Raw genomic sequence first — 25,382 nt, 5'->3', positions numbered from 1 at the left:
ATCGAATACGCACTATTATCTACTATAGAATAAAGGTTTCCTTGACAATGTAGTTTCGGACATTCCAGTTATTTTAGTTAACTCAATTTTCATCCTCAAAATTGAAAAAAAAAAATGGATCAAATTAACGCAAATCTCTTTTTACCTCAAAACTTTTTGCCACTTTCATGAAATGTATCATGTTTACATGTGTGATCAGCTGATGTAATAATGTGTCAAACGAATACACTATTGCCGAAATTTCATGCTCGTTTGTTACAAAAAGGTCAATGCGTACCTTTGCCCCGCACTACTCTACATACGATTCAAACGGCTACATTTTTGCACAAAGTCGAATCCAATGGAACCGACCACAGTGTAACATAGCCCTAGCGGCACGGTTTTCTCAATAAATGAAATTACACTTTTCATACTTAAATGTTTTAATAATAGACCTATTCTAAGTAGTAAAATACAATTTAGAAGCATTACTGATATTCAGTATAACCAGAAATACAGTATATTGCTATATTCTTTCTCACTTTTAATTTATCTCATAGCATGATTTTAGAATGTATCTTACTAAATGCAGCATTAGTTTTAAAAACCATCAAAAGAACTGTTCTAGTTCGTTTACTCTTTTACAATAAATAACTCTGTCTTTTAAAATCATTCGTTTCGGTATGCATTAACTATAGTAAAATAAATTAGATTTATCACTATACAATAAATATTGTAGCAGAATATTTCAATTCATTTCAAAGACACTCATTGTTTGATTTTGAACCGATTTCTTGTACTGCAGCGCGTTTAGACCCTGTTAATGTCACCTGACTGGTTACCATTAGGAATGGCATGATTTGGACTAAGTTCGTAACGCATTTGGGGCAAAGCAGCTGCACGTTTCCGTCGTGCATCGAATAAATCCGAGCAGTAGTTTGAAACAACAATTGCCACCAACGAGCCCAAAATCGCTCCGGACAATACATCAGACCAGTGGTGTTTATAGTCGGATATTCGACTGAGACAAGTGTACCATGCAAGCATAATCAGAAGAAACTGAAGAAAATGTTTTAACAGTTTGGATCCTCGCCAGTTCATGCGAGATTGAAGGTAGATCTACAAGAAGAAATATAGATGTTTTTTGATTATTCTCCGATGCCCGTGAAATTACTGAGACAGTACTCACAGCGCAATATACAAGGGTATACATCGAAAAGCTGGAATGTCCACTTGGAAATGACAAACGCATCTCCTTCACCATACGCGGGGTAGAGTCCACATTTGCACATACGAAATCCTCAATGTAACGGCCATGATTTATTGCATCTTTGCAAGTTGATCCGTCAGACATCCGGGGTTTGCAAACCTAGAATTGCAACGGAAATATTACGGCTGATTTCCCTAATGTCTTTGACATGTCTTAACATAAGTTCCATTTACTATTAGAGCCTTAAATACTTACATCAAAGAAGTGAGGCCGCAGTCGACCGATGGTATATTTCCCCACATCGGTCAACAGCTGGCTACAGGCGGCTCCGAAACCAAACATTCCGATCGATTTATAAGCCTCTACCGCCCAGTATGGAATAGTGATGTTGTAAACCTTCAACGGCTCAGCATCTGACTTTTTCACGTGCGCTCGTACCAATTCCGTACCGATTATCTGAAAACGACAAGCATTGAGTTAAATCCCGCTTTGGTTGATCATTTCGAAACGCTAGAGTGTGCACCGTAGACTTGATAATATGTGAGGTCAGATGTAGTTGGATGTTATTGCGTTCAGGAGGGAAGCGGAAATTCAATGATGGAGATGATTAATGTACCAAACCAACAGCATTGTAATGATGTTTTTGAAATGGTTTTACTCGATGCATTCATATGTGTATATTCCGCGAAAGCTTTCGCCGGTTTTCAACCGTTTTTCCGTACCACATTAATCTTTCATTTAATTTAATTTTGCTGAATCCCCGCCACGGTGAGATGCATTGTGACCGATTCAAATAAATTACATTTACTCGGAGTGATTTATGACTGACCGCATCTATACATTCTGTGCATGTTTATTTAAATTGCTGGGAGCCGTAGCAGCTCTTTACCACGACGTTCCATATGCTATAATATGCCTATGTCGATATTTCTTAAATAGACATTTCGCCGTCACGGGCGTAGCAACGATTGAGTCGTTATGTTCCAGATTGTAAACAATCCAGACAAATGAAATTATAAAGGTTGTCTTGAGGTTCAAATCAATTGAAACTCCAAATCTCTGTGCAATATTCCATTAGAATGCACTTTATATTAGGGAGGCGTGTGTTCCAAATAGTTGACTATTGAAATTCATATTTATATTGATGAGTAGACTTGTCAAATAATAAGAGATTTTTTGTCCAGCTGTAGTTTTTGCAACATCGATATTAAGCATGCAAATTGAACCACTACTTCAGAATTTGTTTCACTTGTAGTAAGTTAGTTGTTTGTTTTGGAAAAGCTTTCATTTCATTCTGAATTTCAAAAAGTCACCTCATGAAAAATTTTCTACACCTTGAAAAACATCCTATGCAAAATATCAGCTCAATCGGACTTAAGGGAGAGTGGTGCAAAGCGGTCAAAGTTTGAGTTTTTTGGAAATCGAAAAAATCACCTAAGCGGGGAGTAAAGGAAATCGGGGTTTTCTAAATTTTTTTTTGATGCCATGGAACGTCGAGATAATTTTTTTTTCGATAACTGTAAATCTCGACGTGTCATGCAATTTTAAGACATTTGGCACCAATTTGTTTTTAAACCCGGATTTCCGGCGATTTTTCGGTTTTCAAAAAATTCAAGTTTTAACGTCTGCGACACCATTGAATGATATCTGAATAAGCTGATATTTTACATAGGGTATATTATCGTGAAAATCAACACTTCGTAGCAAGTTCCATATGAGAAATACTTTTCCATTCGTACACCGAAAAAAAAACAAAGTCACAGAGTGCCGATTTTTGACAAAAAAAAAATTTCGAGATGACATCAGATCACGACGTTTCAGGTAATTTTAAGACAATTGGCTTCAAATTTTTTTTTTCGAAAACCCCGATTTCCTTACCTCCTCATTTGGACGATTTATCGATTTTCAAAAAACTCAAACTTTGACCGCTTTGCGCCACTTTCCCTTAAGTCCGATTGAGCCGATATTTTGCATAGGGTGTTTTTTCGAGGTGTTGAACTTTTTGTATAGGTTAACTTTTTGAAATTTTAGCGTGGATTTTTTCCCATATATTCATTGGCACCCTAATCTGCATGCATCTCTCTATCGCATGAACCCCTAAAAAATTATATTTTTTTGATTTTTACTATTTTTGAAAAATCGGGAAACGTAAGAAAAAAACGTTTTAAACCGCATTTTGTTTTTCAAACGGCCGCCATTTTGTCAAAAAAGATGTTTTTGACTTATCCGAGGTTCATGCGATAGCGGCATCTTCACTGAATCAGGATCTGTTCGATTTTGTTTGTTTCTGATAACCTGAAGGGCTGGAATCGTGCACGGCATGGCACAACTTTTCAATCCCCTCACTTCATCAGCTCCTAACTATTCTAGTTATAAATATTTTTTCTCCCTTCAATTTTTGTGTTATTGTTGAAAGATAAATGTACAAAAAATTGTATAATGGATGGTAAAAATATTCTTTGTTTTATTTTTGCGCAGCTCGAAAAAACGTCTGAAATTCGTGTCTACACTAGAATACCCCCTCTATATGAACATATCTTGAATCTGATGCAAATTTTTTGCTGTATTAAACAGTCATTTGTTGCTAAACATTTTTATAGTGAAGTCACTGTTCTTTTCCCGAAAACTTTTGTAATCAATATAGCTTTGATGAATTCGAAGAAAAAAATATTCAGATGTTCTTATTCGAAATTAATCGCCAAGGGAGAGACAAATACATTCAAATTCACTACAGTAGTTGTTGTTGTTTTGAATTAAAGAAACTTTGAGCTATATAACAGTCATTCGTCCCTACTACACACCCAGAATCACTCAAAGTTGCACAATACTTGTAAATAATCATTTCAGGTTGGCGCAGGCATCTTTTTAAGTTACCCTGGTACATAATACCAGGGTGTAAGCGTTCAAAACCTCCAGATTGATTGCAGTATCAAACGTACTGGATCAGGTTAGCTCTTTTGGGAAATCCAGAGTGTCTCTTCCTTACCGTGTGCTGTTTTGCAAAACGATATCTAGACCACCGGTTAAGCTGTACCTCTTTCGAGGTCCACAGTTCTCATGCATTCCGATAAATATGCCACACTGTTGTTCGTTCTTCTAATGAGGTCCTTCTCCGCCCTTCGTTAGCAAGCCGATCGTCTTTTTCGTTCCCTGGGATCCCGGTGTGACCCGGAGTCCAACATAAAGTCGCATTAATACCTCTCAGCAAGCCTTAAACGATTCCGGCAGATCACCAAAAATCCCCACACTACTGTATATCGTACATGCTTGGCAAAATTGTTGGGAGTATAATATATCAATTTTTTTGCCCGTCAATATTTGGTGGATCTGGCACAGGGTAAAAAGCTTGTACGGCAATTGGATATAAATCCAATCTAATAAATCCCCAAAAATACATTCGTACTCATCAAATAAAATATGATTGTCTCGCGCTTACCGGTTATTTACGCACCGACAAACTTTGCAAAAATATAAAATATCGGCAGCGCCCGATACAATGGATCGAGAACAGCTATTGCAACGGATATAGTTTAATTAGTTCGACTTATCAGAGCTACCCACCGGCGAGTTTCTGTGATACTCTCGGGTCCCTTCGAATCGCACAGAGGATTACGCCAAGGGTATGGTTTAACATGTTTGCTGTTCAACACCACTCTTGAGGGTGTTATACGAGGATCGGGTATCGAAACGACAGGCACGATTTTCACAAGGGTCGTTAAGTTGTTTGGCTTCGTCGACGACATCGACGTTACTGCACGCAACTTTGTAACAGTGGTGAAAGCGTACACCCGATTAAGAGCCGACAAAAAAATATGAAAAATGTTTTAGAATCGCATAAAACGTTGAGGTTTACTGTTATCTCGAAAATTTGTTTCTTAGCACTCTGTCGGTTTCTATCTGAAAAGTAAAATCGATGTTTCACATTCAGACATTAGACATCAACATTTTTTTTTTGGAAAACCCCATGTAAATAGAGGTTTTCGGTTTTCAAAAAAATGGTAAGGGGTTGTATCTAGGACACGAACGCATATTTTCAACGTAGAACTACGCAATTATATTCTGCAATCCACTTGTTTACCACTTCGAATGATATTTTAGAATGCGTCGAATTTTTTGTAATAGGTTATGTTCTTCGTTGCAAATAAATATGATGAACGTCCTTTTACTCAAACTATGATGTCTAGGACTACCAAACATGTCCCAAATATATGTATTTCTTAAAGCTATCCATCTTCGTGTGTGATTGTCCTTATTCCCTTAGTTTTTCTTTTTCCTTTTCCTTTGTGAGAGATCGGATCCCTTCTTAAGAATAAGATGAAATGTGAATACATATTAGATATAAGATAGGTTTAAGAATTGAGTGTGATGAGTGTGATTGAGAGTGTGAGTGAGATCATTGTCAACATATCCTCATATCCCCTCCTTTTCTGAAGAAAATATGTCACCTTTCTAAACTCGAGTCGACCGCGAGTAATCGGCTTCCTATATTATTAACATTAGAATTAAGGAAAATGTATATATACTAGTAACAATACAGTAAGGAGTTCGGCTCCTTTAAACCTAGGAATACCAAAATATGTGAACGGAAGAATTGTCAAACGATCATTGTATTTTACATTTCCCTCTGAAATTATTGCACATTTCATGTTTACGTAGTTCTCGAACCGCGAAAGTTCATTCACCCCTAGTATCTGAAATGACGATTTTCTCAGGCTTCTAAGTAAAAAATACGTTTTAAGGAAACATATTCCGGTCTGCACAACAAGTGAGTACAAAAGTACTCAACACTACAAAATACTCCCGACTTGCATGTATTTGCAAAGAGGATTCCCCCAGGCAGAATAATTTTGAAGTTCATGTTAGAGAAACACAGCTCAGCGGAAAAAAAACCCCCGGCTTGCATGTTTTGACAAAGAGGATTCCCCTAGGTACAATGATTTTGAAGTCCGTGTTAGGGAAACACAGCTCGGAGGGAACAAAAATACCTCGACTTGCATGTATATTTGTAAAGCGGATTTCCACAGGTACATCGATTTTGAAGTCTGTGTGGGGGAAACCGTAAATCGGGCCAATCAAAACTTGACAGTTAGGGCGTTTAGATAACGCTTGACATTTTACAGTTATTCAATTGTTCATCGTATGAAAAATAACATTTTATTGATTGTGATAGACGCGTAGAAATATTTCCTATCAATTGATGCAAACATCTTTCCGATCTGTTAAGAAATGTTCGAGTTATAAGCATTCGAAATACGGGTAGAGTTAGCACACAAATCGGCAGAACAGATGTGTGGGAAAAAAGGAAGTTCTTCCAGTTTTCATGAATTTAAACCATTTAGAGGTTAACGAATTGAAATGTATAGCATATCAAACAAATCTTAGAGAATTTCCGATTCGATTGGTATGCAAATCATGAGAATTCGTTCACAGTGAAAATAGTTATTAACGTTAACTTTATTTCATAAAAACGTGACCTGCTTTCTGATTTGACACCCTTCCGGAAAGACGTAGTTCTACGTAAAAACTCGAACTTTGACGACTATGCGACATGATATGGGCACTCTTTATTGTTTATGTTCATCTCAGCCGGCAGACTGTGCATAGTTTAGTTACCAAATTGGAGTCTATATTTTGGCTATTGGATGTTCCCGTGCCATCGAGAAGCCGCTCCGCACGAAACAACGAAAATATCGCAGCCGCAAGCGAATTTAGCTCATTTCTGGTTAAACGGCTTTTTTTTCTATCCCATTTGTTTATTAGCATTTTAGTTGTAACAGAACCGAATTTTAATCGTGTACATGTAACATGTTCATCATATATATAAATAGCATATTACACAGTTGCCATTTTTTCGGCGTAAGAGTACTCCTTCTGCTCTTCCATTATCCAGTTAGACCACCGGACAGCGGATACAGTTGATAGATCATTGTTGAGTTATTAATAGAACAGCAGCCTGATGTGTCTTGCAGAGCAGAGCAGTTGTATGAATGAATCGATCTTGTTTCGACCGTGGATCGATCTCCATCGCTGATGATAGTTGCGTGGACATAGTTATTCTGTAACAACACAAAGATCGTCAATGAGGGACCTGAGTTTTGAACTCACGATCGACTAAACGGCTTTGTGAACAAGCAAAATATGCGTTATTGGTCAGATGCAAACCAACAGTGCTTCAAAAAACACCTTTGCATCCGTGAAAAATCACCGGAGGAGTGATAGGGCAAAAATTCTTCGTTGGTGAGAACGAACGTCATGTTGAGGCGCGTCCATATTATGCCGAATGATGCCGATCGTCCTGTACCAAGCGGCATGTTCGGTTTGTCACGTAATGTGGTGACCGTGAGCAGACAATCGACCGCAAAGGGTTAATATAGAATTTGATACATATTTTCTGAGGAAAAACTCAGATAAAAAGAGACCAAAACCACAGATTTTATTATAGAAACCCTGCCAGAGAGTTGATTTTTGACAAAAAAAAATCGAGATGACAGTAGATCTCAACGTTTCATGCAATTTGAAGACATTTGGTATAATTTTTTTTGAAAACCCCGATTTTATGTAATACTAGCTAACCCGGCAAACTTCGTCTCGCCCAAAATTTATTTTTCGTTATCACATACACGTTTTCTTACTAAGCGCACTTTCAGGGGCCCAATCGCAGAACTGTTCATTGATTGATCTTTAAAATTACCTTTTACTTTAAAATTCCCAGTACTTTTACCAAAATTATAATATCAGATTATTTTCAGAGACAATTCTCGTTCAAAATTCCAACCACTCGCAAATAACATGTTCCTCCGTTACATGGAATAAATGTTTGATACAGAAAATATAATGGAAAAAGGACATCCCTAAATCGGACAATTCCTTTCTCGAGTTTTGCTCTTATCAACACATTCGGCGATCCATTTTTATTTATATAGATAGAAGAAGCTATGAGAGTGAGTTTTATCACATCAAAATCCATTTCCACTTTCGAACAAAGATCAATTTCGTTGACGCAAACATCAAATGGACTAACAACGCTTATCACTATGAAATTGTGAAATTGTCCCCTACTACCCCTCCATATACCAATATTGATTCCATTTGAGTTATGCTGAAACTTATGCTTCATCTGTATGGTAGTTCTCCTCCCCATAAGATAGAGGTGAGGAGTGTTGATTCACCATAGCAACATTCACATGCCAAATTTGGTTCCATTTGCTTGATTAGTTCTAGAGTTATGCAGAAATTTGTGTTACATTTGTACGGTATTTTATTTTGAGAAAATTGTGCATTATAACATCAGAACATCAGGGATAAGCTTAACGTACTCTAAATACATTGCAGGCCGCTGTGCACAGCATGACGACGATGCATTCACACGTCGTCCGATAAAGAAAAACTCTTCCGTTACCTTTATGGATAATTCAAGGAACATCAGAGCCGTTGTGAAACTCTGGATCATTGGATCATTTTATGGGGTTATATTTTCAAGTGATTATGAAATAAATATTTTAAATTTATTTATTTTTCTGAACTTTATGTTATTTGAATTTTGTACGCTGTTCGTCTCTCTAAACGTGCTTTCTCGTACGTTTGTGGCTAAAATTGTGTTTTAATAACTAGTTACACGAGGACGTTCCTTGTGTATTTTCGGCCTTGAATGTAATTTTTTCAGACCTGCGTTAAATTTAAACAACCGATACACCCGGACGAAGTTTGTTGCACTATAGCATGTTTAAATTGAAGTGGATGAACATCTCCTCCTAGACGCATTTATGATATCTCGCATTTGTATCTATCTAGACAGTACAACCGGAAATGTACAATCTTCAGCTGGTAAAATGAGCTTAATTAATTCAATTAGACGCAAGTCTGCTGACGCTTCGTTCATATCAGCGCCACTTTCGCGGTTGTCTTTTGTTAGATAATGGCATCTATTTTAAACTACTGTAAAAAAGTAGCGTAATCCCATTAGATGACCTCAACTTTAATCAGCATATCAATTTTATGATTTTGATTGTCCGCGTACATATATTCGTAATCCGAGAGGTTAAATGATTTGAGAAGCGCTGTCTCAATTTTTTTTGGATTTTGCAAATTGTCGTGCTTTTGTCTTGTGTTATCGTGGATACCAGTACAAAAATTGGTATGGTTTGTGGTGATACAAAAAAGAGGAAGATCCCTTTTCCCAACTTTTTAATGTCTAGGGTTTAAGACTCGATCCAGCGTATGGCGAAATCAATTTACAAGCAACAAAAAGCATTAACCGTGAAGAGTGAACAACATCATGTTCTCACGCGATAATATATTACGATTCGATTGCTGTTTGTTCCCACATTTTAGATGATAATAGCGATCGTTTTATATTATTGTATTTTCATTACAGGATCACATTTGTAACCGAATACATTTTTTATGCCTGATACTTGTGATTTCAATAGAAACCAATACACTCAATCCGTATTTTATTCATGTGCCAGGGGCATAGACTATGATTTGGAATAATTCCACGCCCTGCGTCTGATGAAAAATGATGTACGAAGGCATAGCCACAATCTTTACCATAAAATAACATAACAGAAAAAGAAGCACAAACATATGTCGGATGCCTTTCATCTTCTCTGCAGCCCGGCGCATATTATTGTGCAGAGGGGGAAATAACAGCATCTCGTCTTGCAGAAGGAATCATAACAAACAAATGCGTCACTATCGTCGTTCTTGTCATTAGCACCCGCTAACCCGAAGGCAGGGTATATTGCATTCGCCGCTTCCAGCTTTTGTTGTACGATAAATCATTCCGAGAATCAGTTGGATCCTGCCACCACAGTCAAACGTGCTCAAAAACAAGGGTTCTGTGGGTTTAATATGAAAGGAGCACAACATAAATGTACCTTTACCACAGCCGAAACATAACTGACTAACTGTCGTTTTTTATGTTTTATTGTTTCAAGGAATTAATGTTTATATCCTAAACTGGGAGATGCTTAGATGATTCTCGGAAGGAAATACGAGAGAAATTTAGCCTTGACAAGAGGCCGATGCACTATGGCTTTTCATACGGACCAAAATTGGAGAAGTGATTGTCACCGATCTGTTTTTCTATGTTTACTATAGAAAGTAGACACTTTAACTCAGAAAAGTTCAAAATTTCAGGAGAGTATCAGGTATTATCGAGAAATAAAGATGAAAAATTGCAAAAAAATGCTTTTCTTCCAAAAATTTTCTTCATCATAATAACAGAATAACATATAAGTATATTATAGTCTTATAAACGTTATTGATTAGGCTTTCTGAAAATTTTTTGTTAAGTAGCTTTATAAGTGAAAATAAGAAGACAAAGCACAAGAAAAAGAAGAAAATGAAAATAAAAATCATAATTTCATCTTCATTATCTATCATTTTTTAGACTTTTTCAGATAAGCAATAGAATATTTGTAAAATGTCAAGCATTACTTAAACGCGCTAAATTCAAGGATTCGATTGACCAAATTGTACTGACCAAAACGAACCGACTGAGTGAAAGCAAAATACAATTCGAGTACATCCATACCGCTGCGTTACCCCACGTAGCTATTCACCGTGCATATCATTCTATCCAAGGGGATAAGAAAAATAATACAACGAAGCCAACCTACGTACAAGCTGAGCAAACAACAATCTTTCCCAATGATTATATCACATACACAGTTTTTTTTGATACAATGGAAACCTGAAGAGAAACGTAACATTGCGTCGCAAGACGCATCCCCTGTATGAATCCCCTGCTATCTAATTAGCTTCCCCGGTGAGAAGCAATCAGTCAGGATGTTTCAGGAAGACCAAAAAAAAAGTTGGGGCTCGTTGATGACTTTTCCGATCGATCATTCAATTTTCGTGCATTGTTTCCGGGTTAAAAACTGTGTCAAAATGCAGCTTATTTCCAAGTTGATGTAAAAAGATATTCCACTGCGGTGAGAGCTGTGAAACTGTGAGCTGTGAGGTTTGAAACTGAAGGAGCAAATTTTCTCCACTGCGCTTGCCATCGTCTCCGTAAAAAAAATTGAGATAAAAGTAAATTTCGACGTTTCATGCAATGTTAGGTCATTTGGCATCAAACAGTTTTTTTGAAAGCCACGATTTCATCCTCTTTTGGATGATTTTACGGTTTTAAAGAAACTCAAACTTTGACGTTCACGGCACTAGTAAATGAAATCCGACTGAGCTAAAATATTGCTGAGCTAATATTTTATCGTGCAAATCAACATTTCGCAGGAAGGCCCATATGAAAAATCAAGATGCCCATTTTTATTGGCACCCTAAACCATACGTTTCATCTTGTATTCAAAAAAAAGGTCCCGGGGTCGATTTCTGACAAACAAAAAAATGGGTGGGTTATTTCTATGATATAACCGCAAGGTTGACGTGGAACTACATGCAATCATTCGTTTGTATTGATTAAATTCTTGATTGAATGAAACAGTTTCCAAATTCAATTGAGTTCAATATATTTGCTCTGTGAGTGAAAAAAATGAACAAATGCCATGTAAAGTCAATTCATTTATTGTGATTGATTGTTCTTCGTTACAAGTAAATTTAATGACGGACCTTTTACGTTTGGTATGATGACTAGAACAAAATATATGTACGGAAGAATTATCAAACGTTTGATGAACCAGCCTAAGGCTGAAAATCTTTCCAATAAAGACAAAAAAAAATTATCAAACGATTATTTTATTTTACATTTCCCTCTGAAGTTTACATCCCAAAAGTGTACATACTTCTCGGATCTCGAATTTGCTTGAAACTGGGAAGTTCATTCGCTTTTAGTGTCTGCACGATTTTCCCAGGTTCCTAAGTTTAGAAGATCATGTTAGTACAGACATATTCCACTCTGCACAAAGGCAAGCGAGGACAAAAGTACTCGCAGTTTGCATTTATTTGCAGAGCCGATTTCCCCAGAAACCTCGGTTTTGAAGTCTGTGTTAGGGAAACACATTTCAATAGGAACAAAAATACCCCCGATTTGTATGAATTCGCAATGCCGATTTCCCCACGCTCCATGGATTTGAAGTCTGTGTTAGGGAAACACATTCCAGTCGGAACAAAAATACCCCCGACTTCTCCAGGCACCTTGGTTTAGAAATCTCTATTAGGGAACACATTTCGGTGGGAACAAAAGCTTCCCCTACTTTCGTGTGTTTGCAATGCCGATTTCGCTGCTTGGTTTTAAAGTCTGTGTTAGGGAACATGCTCCCGTGGCCGAGTGGTTAGCGTCATAACTAACATGCCGGGTGTTCGGGTTCGATTCCTGTTCTGGTCGGGGGAATTTTTCGTCAAAGAAATTTCCTCCGACTTGCACTGTGATCACGCGTATTCTAGAGCTTGCCACTCAGAATGCATTCAAGGCGTGTTATTTGGCATAGAAATCTCAACTAAGTACTAATAAAAATGACGCAAGTAATACTACGTTGAGACGGCGAAGTTCCTCTAGGAACGTTAGTGCCATTGAAGAAGAAGAAGAAGTTAGGGAACATTTTTCGATGAGAACAAAAGTACCCCAACTTTCATGTATTTGCAATGCCGATTTCCCCAAGGCTGCTTGGTTTTGATGGCTGTGTTAGGGAAACCGTAAATCGGGCCAATCAAAACGATGCAGTTAGGGCGTTTAGATAACGCCTAATATTTTACAGTTATTTAATCGGTTATCTAATGAAAAAAATGGGTGGGTTATATCTATGATATAACCGCAAGGTTGACGTGGGACTATCTTAGCTTAGTAACCATTTGTATGTATTGATTGCAGTTTGCATGTATTTGCAATGGCGATTTCCCCAGACACCTTGGTTTAGAAGTCTTTATAGATTTCAGTCGGAACAAAAATACTCCCGACCTGCATGAATTTGCAATCCCAATTTCCCTGGACACCTTGTTTCTGAAGCCTGTGTTGGGGAAACATATTTTAGTCGGAACAAATTGCCCTCGACTTGCATGTATTAGCAATGCCAATTTTCCCTCGCTCCATGGATTGGAAGTCTGTGGTAGGGAAACACATTTCAGTCGGAACAAAAATGCCCCCGAATTGCATGTATTTGCAATGCTAACTTTCCCACGCTCCTTGGACTTGAAGTCTGCGTTAGGGAAACGCATTTCGGTGGGAACAAAAGCTGCCCCTACTTTCATGTATTTGCAATGTCGATTTCGCCAATGCTGCTTGGTTTTGAAGTCTGTGTTAGGGAACATATTTCGGAGAGAACAAAAGTCCCCCTACTTTCATGTATTTTCAATTCCGATTTCCCCAACGCTGCTTGGTTTTGAAGTCTGTGTTGGGGAAACCGTAAATCGGGCCAATCAAAACGAGGCAGTTAGGGCGTTTAGATAACGCTTAACATTTTACAGTTATTCAATTATTTATCTAATGAAAAATGACATTTTATTAATTGCGATAGATGCGAAGAAATATTCCCTATCAATTGATGCAAACATCTTTCCGATCCAGTAGAAAATGTTCGAGTTATAAGCAATCGAATTCTTGCATTTTTTCCTGCATGTTCAGTGTTTATGTTTTCATTTTACCCCCCATATAGACGTAGTCCCACGTCAAAACAACATTTTGTTAGTTGCGATAGATGCGTAGAAATATTCCCTATCAATTGATGCAAACATCTCTCCTATCCAGTACGAAATGTTCGAGCTATAAGCATTCGAAATCTTTCATTTTTTCCTGCATGTTCTGTGTTTAGGTTTTCATTTTACCCTCCATATATTCCGGTTAGACGTAGTCCCACGTCAAAAATCAAGATGACAGTAGATTTCAACGTTACATACAAATTGGAGACATTTGGCATCAAACATTTTTTCTTAAAATACCAATTTCATGTACCGCCCATTAGATGATATTTCGAGATGATCATTTTCATTAGTACTCCAATGCGCATAGGCTAGAACAATAATTATGAATCAGCAATCTAGTAACCGAACGGAGGCGGCAAGGGGTGCAAAATGGCCTTTCTCAAGGTCGTGAATCCAGGCCAAATTCTGTCTTTTGGACCTTTTCAAGACTAGAGACAAATAAACCGAAGAAGATTGAAAACCTTTATAATTCAAGAAAACATCATCATCACCAAAACAACCCCGGCGAATGAACGTTTATGTACTGAGTCTCAATATAACAAACCAAGAAGGAGAAGAACCCAAAAGGAGATGAAAAATTGTGTAGAAATAAAATAAAAATTCATCAGAATCCAACAAAAATCGAATCCAGCAATACTAACGCCAGCGCAACAAACATCATCTAGCAACAGCATCGACTGCACCGAATTTAAAATCCAGCAATATCAACGCCAATGACCAAGCCATAAATTCTTTTCAGAACTACCAAAGTGTTCAGTGTTTTTCGAATCAATGAATTTTATCTCCGGGTAGACTACTTCACATGTTAGTCACATTAACATTTGAAAAGACAAATTAAAATAAGGCAATTTATATAAATTGATAACCGCACAGGTGCAGTCTCTTTAGTTATATCCTCGACATTGTCTACAACTCAAAGGGTGTAATTTACTATGAGACCACAGTCTATGAGGTCGTTTGAATGTACAGTTTTTCTATAATATCGGTATCGCCATGAAACACGATTGAATAAAAATATATAGATCGAGAGTTTTTGAAGGATTTGTTTATGATCTTCTCAGGTCAGGAAGAATTTATGTACTACGCACGATGAATAACGAAATGCATGACCGGTCCGATAAGAATGTATATTTTCTTCAAATTTCATTTCGCCGAATAGTTGAGAGTTCACGTTTTTAGAATCATATCTCTTACCGCAGTGAATCCTGATTTTTCTTAACCATTCCCACTAACAACTATCCCTTCCATGATAAATGCTAGGAAACCACGCTATAGAGGCGACCCTTCTGGCCTTTGGGCGGCGAATATCATACTAACATTCCTTCCCTTCCCCTGGTGATTGGTGGACGTGGCCGGCGTCGTTATTGACTATTTTGCTAGTCCCAAGCGTCATTCTGTGTGTTCTTTGTGGTCGGTTCAGGTCAATCACGGAGAGCAACTACGAATTGTACCGTCTACCCAAGCTCAAGCTCAAACTCAATATCGGTATCGTCATGAAACATGTCTGCTCTGAAGATATTCAAGGCAATTTTACGGCAAACGAACATTTGACTGAAGCTCAAATGACATAGTAAATCGTCAACCCCTATGTTTTTTGTCCCACTTAACACAACAATTCATTGACTTGCTACAAAAATAAGTCAATTCCGCTCAGTCGAAGAGTGATGATGATGGCAAAAATATATAATCGCATGTGGTCACCTTGTGCGTCAGCTGCGAACAGACCGCCGCGATAGATGTTGCTTGAATTTACTAGAAAAAGGATTTTTGCACAGTGTGCATTGGTAAAAACAAAACAAATTACTGAGAAATGCTTGTTCTCGTGAGGGCAAGAATGAATCTTAAGTCAATCATCTTTAATTGATTCTATTACGCCTATACTCAGACACTTCAGAGCCATAAAAAAAATTTCTTCTTGGAAGTTATCCTGGATTGGAAACGGTAATTAATCCTCAAATAAAATTAATCCTAAAATAACATACCAAAATAACTAAAAAAGAGAATTGAGAAAAATAATTTCGTGGTCCTACGTCAACATTACGCATCCGGATCCTGTGCGCTACTTACTATAATTTTGAAGCGCATAACAACCAAAAACATTTACGGCCGTCTTCTAGTGGATCATCGCACTTTCAATGTAGCATTGGATTGTCTGGGAATATCGTGCCGATTTTTGATGTAGGACTACGTCTTTCATTGAGAGTATCGAACGAAGCAACCAGTCACGTTTTCATGAAACAATTGTTATTTTCGCTTCACACGAGTTTAATTTTGATGATTTGCATACCAATTTGCGGGAATTTTCTAAGATTTGTTTGATATCCTATACATGTGGCCGCAGTGTTGTCAGCTAAGAGTCTAGAAGAAGAGTATTAAGAAATAAATAAGAGGAAATAAATCTCGACATACGATCAACTTGTGTATCGAGAAAACATGAATGAATCATGTATCAACCATTTTTAACTGCTCTCATGAAAAAACCCAATCCATCGACCCTTTACAGAACCACAAAAACTTAACACTCAACATAACGCAATCCATCATATGTCGTTGCATGCATTTTGTTTTGTAATCAGAGACGAATGAGCTCGATATGGTCAATGAGTTTGTTTACATTTGCTCACAGATTACGACGATAGCCGTAAAATTCGAAGATGCGTAGTCATTGGAAGCCGCGTCTACCATGTCATGTCATACAGTCTTTCAATGATTGCAGTGATTGCAGTGATTGCAGTCATCAACGCATACCAACTATTGACGATGCGCTGCCAAAATAATGCTGGCGATTTTTTGACGTAGAACTACGTCTTTCATTAAGGGTGCCAAATTAGAAAACTGGTCACGTTTTTGTGGAATAATGTTAACGTTAATAACTATTTTTGCTGCGAACAGATTTTAACGATTTGCATACCAATCAAATCGGAAATTTTCTAAGATTTGTTTGATATGTTACATCCCATCGTCTGTATATGGTTTAAATTGATGAAAATTGGAAGCAATCTCAATTCCCCATACATTTGTTCTGTCCTGGCTTTCTCGAACATAGCTGTCGATAACGAGCAACGAAAGGGAAATCGTAAGATTTAAAGTCTCCGTGAACAAAGGAAAAGAAGGAATATAGGGGAATATTTGTCTAAAGTATAAACAGTGTATCTCACTGAGGCAAACGTGTAAATCAATGTAAATAAAACATCATTTTACTACCTACTACTACTAGGCAAACGTTCATTCTTCGTGAGGACACCAATTATCAACACCGTTGCTGGGCGAGCTGGACGACGAGGGATCGAGTGCCTTTCTCAAGGCAATTGGGGTGGAGGAGTAATATGAGGATGAGAGTTTTCCAAGGACTTTTTTTAAGGCTAGAGACGAATGAACTAAAGAAGTTTAAAGTCTCTTTAATTCAACAAGGAAAGGAAAGGCAAACGTTCAGTGTAGTTCAAGATACGGAGTAATGAAAATCGCTTGTTCTTTCTTGTTTTGCGCCATCACATGTCTTCGTTTCGGACTGAGCTGTGGACGCGACCAAGTTACTCACTCACTGATGTCTCTGGCATTGCAATCATTGCATCAAACTGACGCCATTGTATTAATCTTTTGAGCTACACAATTGTGTGGGGAATCATCAAGCTAGGCTATCGTCGGCTCACCAAGAAAAAAAATTATTTATTTGGTTATTTGGTGTTATTTGGTTTCGCATGGCGGTACAAAAACTCTTTCCACTAAGGATAACAGCTAAGCTAATCAAGACAGGCAATATTAATATAAAAGGCTTCTGTTGAGAAGAACGCGAAACGGAGATAAGTGTAGATGCTTCAAGCCATCGATATATGGATATTTGTATGCGTACGTGCGTGCTTCATAACCCGTACGTAAAAATAGTGCATCTTCGCTACGCTGAAACCTCATTTGTATCTGCTCCCGTGTACATTGGTGGTGCAAATTATGCAGCCGTAATGATAAATTTAAACAAGCAGGGGAGATAGCGGGAGGGTAATATTTGCGCTAGGGTATTAGTAAGAGAAAGAAAGAGATCATTTCGTTTATTTAGTCACCATGAAAGTAAATGTCGTTCTGGAATCGTGTATGTGATTTGGTTTTGCTCGCCAGTAGCTAATCATTTTCCGCTAAGGATGACAGCTGCGCTGATCTTGAGCATGAGAAAGTAATGCAACTTTTTTCGAGGCCAGTAATATTAACAGAAGCGTTTCTTTCGAGAATAGTGCAAAATGATGAGAAGTGTTTATATTTCTAGTAGCTTTGAGCCGCCAATGTATGGCTCTGTGTGCATGCTATGGCAAACGCTTGTTTGGCGCTTGATTTACGTTGTACGAACGATGCCTAGAGGTGCGATTCCACTAAGACAATACTAAACAACAGGTAGCATGATATTTGATACTTGCAAATATTGTCATTGTTGTTGTTTCCATACCAAAGATATATTGATGTAGTTTGATGTGTATTGTTTTCACTTTAGGATGGAAAATCTATGTGGAAAAATAGTTAGTACAAAATAGTATACACAACTCGTACAGAACCCGCATCTGTGTCCTAAGTCATCTGCCGTAATCACCTGATTTGACACCCTTTTGTCCAAATATTTGGACAAAATTGAAAGGACATTCCCTGGACGCCAGTTCTCACTGAAGGGGCTAGAGCATGTGTTTGAATCGCTAATAAATCGATAATTTGAAGAATAAAATCAACAAATATTAGAATATACTGTTTCACAGATCGTTTCCACTATTGATTGAAAAAATTATTGAAACATTGTGTATGTGCAAAAATCATGCTGTTGGTGTTCGTTAGCTGTCCTGAGTGTATGAGAAATTTTCATAATTGTGAGGTGTACATGGAATGAAAATTATACAAGAACAAAAGCTATAGATTCAATATATCTCTTCCCCAATTTAGTGACTCGCATTATTGAATCAAATCGTTCAATAGAAGCATTAGTTTTAATGAATGCATCGTTCAAATTATGAGTACATTCGAATGAATTCGACTTTCAAGATCAGACGCTTTCGGAACCCGAGTTTTTAGAAAATATGACAAAATTGATGGGAATGCATGTTCGGATCATAATCCGAAGAAATATAATGATTCATTCAAATGTCGATTGGTATCGTAATAGCCTAATAAACGATTCATCGCCAGTGATTCAACCATGGAGAGCAAAGGTGGTGAACGCGATTATAGCTTTCGAACGATAAATTTTATCGATTGTATGTTTCTTGAATTTTTCTCACACATGCGAATGCATTTTCAAATTTTCGCTCCCTCTTTTTCCCTGTCACTTGTAGCAACACTTTGAAATTTTTGTATGGGGTCCAGCGTCGTTAATTTAATTCATTTCATTCTTCGACTTTTGACCTGATCTTCCAGACAGCCAGTCATCGCCCGCATCTTCGGATGCTTGCGCATGCAGCTCACTTGGCACATACTTTTCAAATGAGTTGAGTATATTTACTTTCAGTTTTCATGCACTCTGTTCTCTGATAAAACGACGTTGAAGCGTGAAGTTCTCGATTAGATGGTAAGAGGCGGAATGTGAATAAATGCTCATCAAGAGTTTAGGAAGCGGTACTGTCTTAACCTCGTGTAATGTCTGTCTGCTGGTCTGTTGTTGTTGCTGTCTGTCGTGCTGCGGGGCCTTTTATATATGTGTACCATCCATGCCACAACAACAAGTAGAGGAAATCGTGAACTGCTTTATCACAAAAAAGAATACACGTTTTCAGCCACCATCGAAGATGTAACGTGAACCGTCTTGCAGTAGATGATGTTTCGAACACCGATCGATAATGAACGTTGATGGATTGAATATACAAAGCGCTTTTTACTTACCACCAATACGGGAACTGCAATTCCAATGATGTACAGCATCCAATTCTGAAAAGAAGAGGTGTAGATAAAACAGAAAATGTTTTGTCTTTTCGTGACATCATCGGCCATTAACCTACCGTAACGGTAGAATCGCGAAATGGATGCATAAGTGACTCATCGTCGCAGAAAAATCCTCGTTCATACGGCTGGCCTGCGAGGTAAAATATCAGGATGGGGAATCCAACTGCAATGGATGAAGAAGTAAAAATATTTGCTTGATAATTCATTGTTGGCTGTTGGTACTCAGCGGCGCGACAATCTGTGGTAGTAGTAACAGGTTGCCGCAACCTGCTTCTATCTAGTATCAATATTTGAGCTTGCGGGTTGCTTTCATACATGAGTTTTCATTGTTTCTCCTAAATGTGTCATGTATATATGAAGGCAACCGGACGTTTAAAAACACATTTGAAGTAGGTAACAACAAACCGTGCCGCAGCGATTACAGTGGCTGTAAATTTACTATAGAGTGAAATCTGGTGTTTCTGGCAATGTTTATGCCGCATGCAAATAACAATCTTGTGCCGTTGATCTTACTTTATCTATGCTGTTTCTATATCATAGTTGGAGCCCATTCACCCAAAACATGTTTAACCCTTTCAAGACTGTTGAGAGACACATATCCCTCTATAATTTTTATCACAGATGCTTACTATCAATTTAGGGCATATTTCTTACACATCGATTCATGTTGAATGGTATGCTCTCTTGAGAATCCGTCTCGAAAGGGTTAAAAAGAAATTGATATGCATAGTTGAATCCACCGTAAACGAGAATGCAGAGACAATATTTGATTAGACAACAGGTTATTGTCTGTTGGAACAGCTTTGTTCATCTTCGGCATAGTAAAGACTACATTCAAACTATGAAATGAAAGGCGGTAGCGAATATACTTAGGAAAATTCGAAGACATTCCTATTTTTTATACGATAATGGTATGCTGTAGCATTGAATTCAAATTTTCGTTATCTTGAAGAAGATATTCGGGTTTCATGGGAAAAAAAATTTAGTATTCACATCTACAATGAAAAGTTGCAACAACGTGGTCGGGTGACATGGTGCTCGTGGCTGGAGATTTCAACCTACCGAATTTAAATTGGAATCAGTATATCGAAGCAGGGGATTATAGTTTCTTCTTACCTGAGCGAATTGTTGCGCAGAGTGAAGTAGCCATTGCTGAAGGGTTCCCGTCCTAAGACTGATGCAAGTGTGTGATATACCGAATCAAAACAATAAATATTTGGATCTGGTGTTCACCACTGACACCGAATCATGTCAAGTTGCTGTGATGGACCCGATTGTAAAGCACGAAATTCACCACTTTGCTATGCAAAATTTCAACTTAATGGACGATACATTGGTTAAAGAAGCACTAAGGGGTGTTTCGTGGAATGATATTTTCATATCGTCAGCTGATTTTGAACATGATGAAGAAACACATTAGCAACATCCCACAACAATGTTCAACAATGTTTCTTAACGCACTCGATTTTTTTTTTCACTGCGGACTCGAATGTTCTACGGTTGTATGCAACAGTACAAACTTCAAGGAATGGAAATTTTTACATCATGTTATTTAATTACTTGAAACACATTCAACCATATGGCTATACAATTCCAACATTGTTACTTGGTTCGATCCCAATTGACGTCGGTACCAGCCGGCCTTGGTTCGATCCCAATTGACGTCGTATGGCCTTTTTTTTTGGCGCAATCCCAAATGAAATGAGAAAAAAACAGAAAGAGATGTCTGCACCCATACATACAAACCATTTCTAAGCTTTTAAAACAGCTCATCATTTGCACAGCACACTAAATGGCATTATTTCTGCCAAAGATGACATGTTTTCTGCCAACGCTTGTTTGGGTGTACTTTCCAACGCTGTAGACAATTTTGCATATTATTCCAATCCATAAGAAGGGCCAACGCTCAGATGCCGAAAACCGACGTGGCGTTGCAATCCAGTCTGCGATGCCAAAATTATTTGAACGATTTGTTTACTCCCGCCTTTACGAACGTATTCTTGACCGTATCCTTGACCGTCAGCAACACATCATCGCCTGTTCGAATGAGTTAGGACGTACCTAATACAGAATAAAATATGTGAAAGTGCACAACCACGCCTCTAGGTCCTCTGGTGTTAATTCAGGAGTTCCGCCAGGTTTGAAGCCTATTCTGTTCGGCATGGTCATTAATAAATTACCATCATGCTTGACCAACGCAATAGTGCTCATAAATGCGGATGGTGTGAAGATTTTCCTGCTTGTCAAACACATCGATGCCTGCCATCTGCTTCAACAAGATTTGGTCGATTTTGGAAAATTCGTCGTTGCTCTGAGTATAAGCCCTAGCAAATGCTCCGTTATTACTTATACCAGGAGAACTCAGCCGATAACTTTCGACTATATGCTGGGAGGTACGCATCTACAAGGGTCGTATAGAAATTTCAACCAAGTACTAACAAAAATGACGCAAGTAGTACGACGTTGAGACGGCGAAGTCCCTCTAGGAACTTTAGGGCCAAAATAAAAAGAAGAAGAGGCAAATAGTTTCGAAATCGCAATCTTTGCATTATGACATTCCATTCATAAAGTTCGATGATGTGATATCGAGCAGGATGCAGATAACCTCAAACCGTATATCACAGAAGGTCTGAGAATAAATCTCTCAAAAACAGCATCTGCAGTTTTGACGTAGGACTTTGACGTCTTTCATTTCGTGTACTCGTTTGCGTTTATGCAAATCGGAATGTTTCCTTAACACCGACTTCAAAGCCATGGAGCCTAGGGAAATCGGTATTGAAAAATAGATAGAAGCTGCGGGTACTTTTGTACTCGTTTCCGTTTATGCAAATCGGAATTTTTCCCTAACACAGACTTCGAAACCATGGAGCCTGGGGGAAATCGGCATTGCAAAATAGATGTAAGCCGCGGGTACTTTTGTACTCGTTTGCGTTTATGCAAACCGGAATGTGTTTTTCCAATACAGATTCCGAAACCAAGAAGTTGGGAAAATCAGCATTGCAGATACATGCAAGTCGGCAGCACTTTTACACTTTTATATTTTATTACACTGCGGAATTCATTTTGCTAACACGGTCTACCGTTCGATGATTTGGCAAAATGTTGATAACTTTTTGCTGCTGCGAAATTGGGATTTGTTCGCAATTGAATTCGTAAATTGTTTCATTCATTCAATAATTTAATCAATACACACAAAAGACAGCTCTGCGCAGCGGCGATATCGTATCCAATGAGTAACATCCGAGGTGCGATTATTGTTAATTGAAGAAACACAAATGATTACTAATCTAACGGCAGTCCTACGTCAACCTTGCGGTTATATCTTAGGTATAACCCATCCATAATGTTTTATATTATGGGGGAGAGGAAAAAAAGCTGCATCTCAGTGAAATATCTAGGCGTAATCCTAGATGCCAAACTAAACTGGAATGCACACCTAGATACAATCATCAGTAAGGCCAATATTGCCATCTAGGCATGTTCTAAAATGATAGGCAGAACATGGACCTTAAAGCGGAAATAATTTTGTGGGTTACACTGCTATTGTGCGGCCTAGGACATCATTAGTATGATAACCAACGACTAAGCAGATTATAACTGATAAAAAGCTAAACATACTCAAATGACTGGCATGCGTTGCTATTACTGAAGCAATGCGAAGCACACTCTCGAATGCATTTGAGGCTATCCTTGACATGTTGTCCTTCAACCAACAAGTTTAATTAGAGGTCTAAAACTAAAAATGGAAGAACATATCAGACGGAGACAAAATTGACCACTTAAGGGAGGACCCCGGTCTGGAAGGTCGAATTTATGTTTTTTGCATCTTTAGAATTTTCAAAAAGCCCTATGTAACGCTTTAGGTATCGTACTAAAGTTTCAAAATATTCTTTGGAATTCGTTCTGCGACACCCCTTTGCTTCAGAACTAATACCACCAATAAGGTAAAGATTTTCAGACAGCTTCAATGCATCCAGCATCCAAATCAATATTCGTGCACTCAAAAAAAGGAAAATACATCTTTCAATATATCTTAAATAATAACCAAAATACCCGAACACTTCACTTTATTCCTAACATCCGACAAAAATCATGAAAATTCATTATTTTTCGACCTTCCAGACAAGCATCATAAATCTTTTATTCGTTCGTTGGACCATACTCGGAAATAAACGGTAATTGGATGGAACCTAGGACTAACTAGGACAACTTCTTGTTTAATATGAGAAGAAGGCGGTCCTAGCGTTCGTAGTGGTGATCCTGTTCTATACTGATGAGTCGAAAATGCATATCAGGTGCTGGAGTGTATGATCCCAGAATAAAAATTTCTGTAGGGAAACTGGCCAACAGTTTTCAGGGGGGAAATAGCTGCAATAACAGAACGATAATATCTGCCTCAAAAAAAAACATAGACATGCTAACATCTGTTTATTTTAAGACAGTCAAGCGGCCCTTAAAGGCCTTAAGCTCTCTAGTCTAGTTGTCTAGTTGTCTAGAAATGTATTTGCCTTTTACGGCAACTAAGCCAGATAAGTTCGATAAAACGGTACTGGATTCCTGGCCATTGCATTTGGCGATGAACACTTCCATTCGGTAATGAACAAACGGTCGAACTTGCAAGATTCGGCTCAAGCTCACCCTTCACTGGTCCACAACCATTGTGTGGCATTTCTGATTGTCTGTTGAAGAGTAAGCTGAAGAGATTGGAAGACCGGAAGGTTATGGCCAATCGAATGGCTGTACAACCTAACCAGTCAAAAAAAAAATCATCTCGCCGAGTATTAAAGTTACTCTACAATTGCTGAATCTTAATAAGGAAGACGTCAGCAAATTTACACGTCTTATAACAGGACACTGTACGAGCAAATACCACCTGCGAAACATACAGGGTGGGCCATTTAAAGTGGAAGGATTTGTTTTTGCAATAGCAAAGTAAAGAAGTGGAATTTTAATTTTTTTTAAATTCATTTATTTTGGTCCAAGGAGATTTGTTCTAACTACTTTTTGATTATGATATCTCGTAAATGACCGCCTCTGGCCTTCACCGCAAAATGTGCCCTTTTTTCGGCATTTTCCATCACTTTGCCCAATGTTTCGGCCGATATGGCAGCAATTTCTTGTCGGATATTGTCTTTCAGCGCAGCCAGGGTCCTTGGTTTACCAGTGTATACCTTGGATTTTAAATATCCCCATAAAAAAAGTCAGGAGGCGTCAAATCAGGTGATCTCGGTGGCCAGTCATAATCGCCGTTTTTCGATATTAATCTTCCGGGGAACATTTCGCGCAATAATTTGGTCGGATCGGAAACATTTTCAAATCAACACGAATTATGCGTCGGAGAGTGGTTCGAGCGATATTCGGTTGATTCTTAAGGGTTTCGGGATCAATTTCCGTTTTTGCTAAAGATTCGACAAATCTTCATTAAGAAAATTTCTTCCGACTTGCACTAGTAAACACGTATTCTTGAAGTCAAGGCGTGCCATTCCACAAACTAAATACTAATACAAATGACTCATACTACGTTGAGGCGGCGAAATTCCTCTAAAAACGATAAGGTCATCTAAAAAGAAGAATAGAAAATACATGTTCGGAAAAAAATTGTTCAAATTGTATTCTGAATGGAGGTGTATATTCACATCGGGCATCCCTAGTCGCAAATAACGAACACAAAGAAGCGAGTATCGTGAAT

At 38.0% G+C, this 25,382-nt stretch overlaps 1 protein-coding gene across 1 annotated transcript in view; it reads right to left on the bottom strand.

Moving 5' to 3' along the window:
- Window positions 1–404: 404 nt before the first annotated feature.
- Window positions 405–25,382, bottom strand: part of LOC129767673 (putative phosphatidate phosphatase) — a 44,071-nt gene continuing 19,093 nt past the window's right edge. Inside the window, exons 3-7 of the mRNA XM_055768799.1 lie at window positions 19,750–19,856; window positions 19,634–19,678; window positions 1,445–1,645; window positions 1,169–1,348; window positions 405–1,098 (exon numbers count right to left, since the gene is read on the bottom strand). Coding sequence (XP_055624774.1) covers window positions 790–1,098; window positions 1,169–1,348; window positions 1,445–1,645; window positions 19,634–19,678; window positions 19,750–19,856 — 842 coding nt within the window. The 3' untranslated portion in view covers window positions 405–789. The remainder of the gene's footprint in view (window positions 1,099–1,168; window positions 1,349–1,444; window positions 1,646–19,633; window positions 19,679–19,749; window positions 19,857–25,382) is intronic.

This window comes from Toxorhynchites rutilus, chromosome 2, assembly GCF_029784135.1.
Source record: "Toxorhynchites rutilus septentrionalis strain SRP chromosome 2, ASM2978413v1, whole genome shotgun sequence".
NCBI classification, from domain to species: domain Eukaryota; kingdom Metazoa; phylum Arthropoda; class Insecta; order Diptera; family Culicidae; genus Toxorhynchites; species Toxorhynchites rutilus.
The sequence above is the reverse complement of the archived record's forward strand: the minus strand, read 5'-3'. Positions and strand labels throughout refer to the sequence as shown.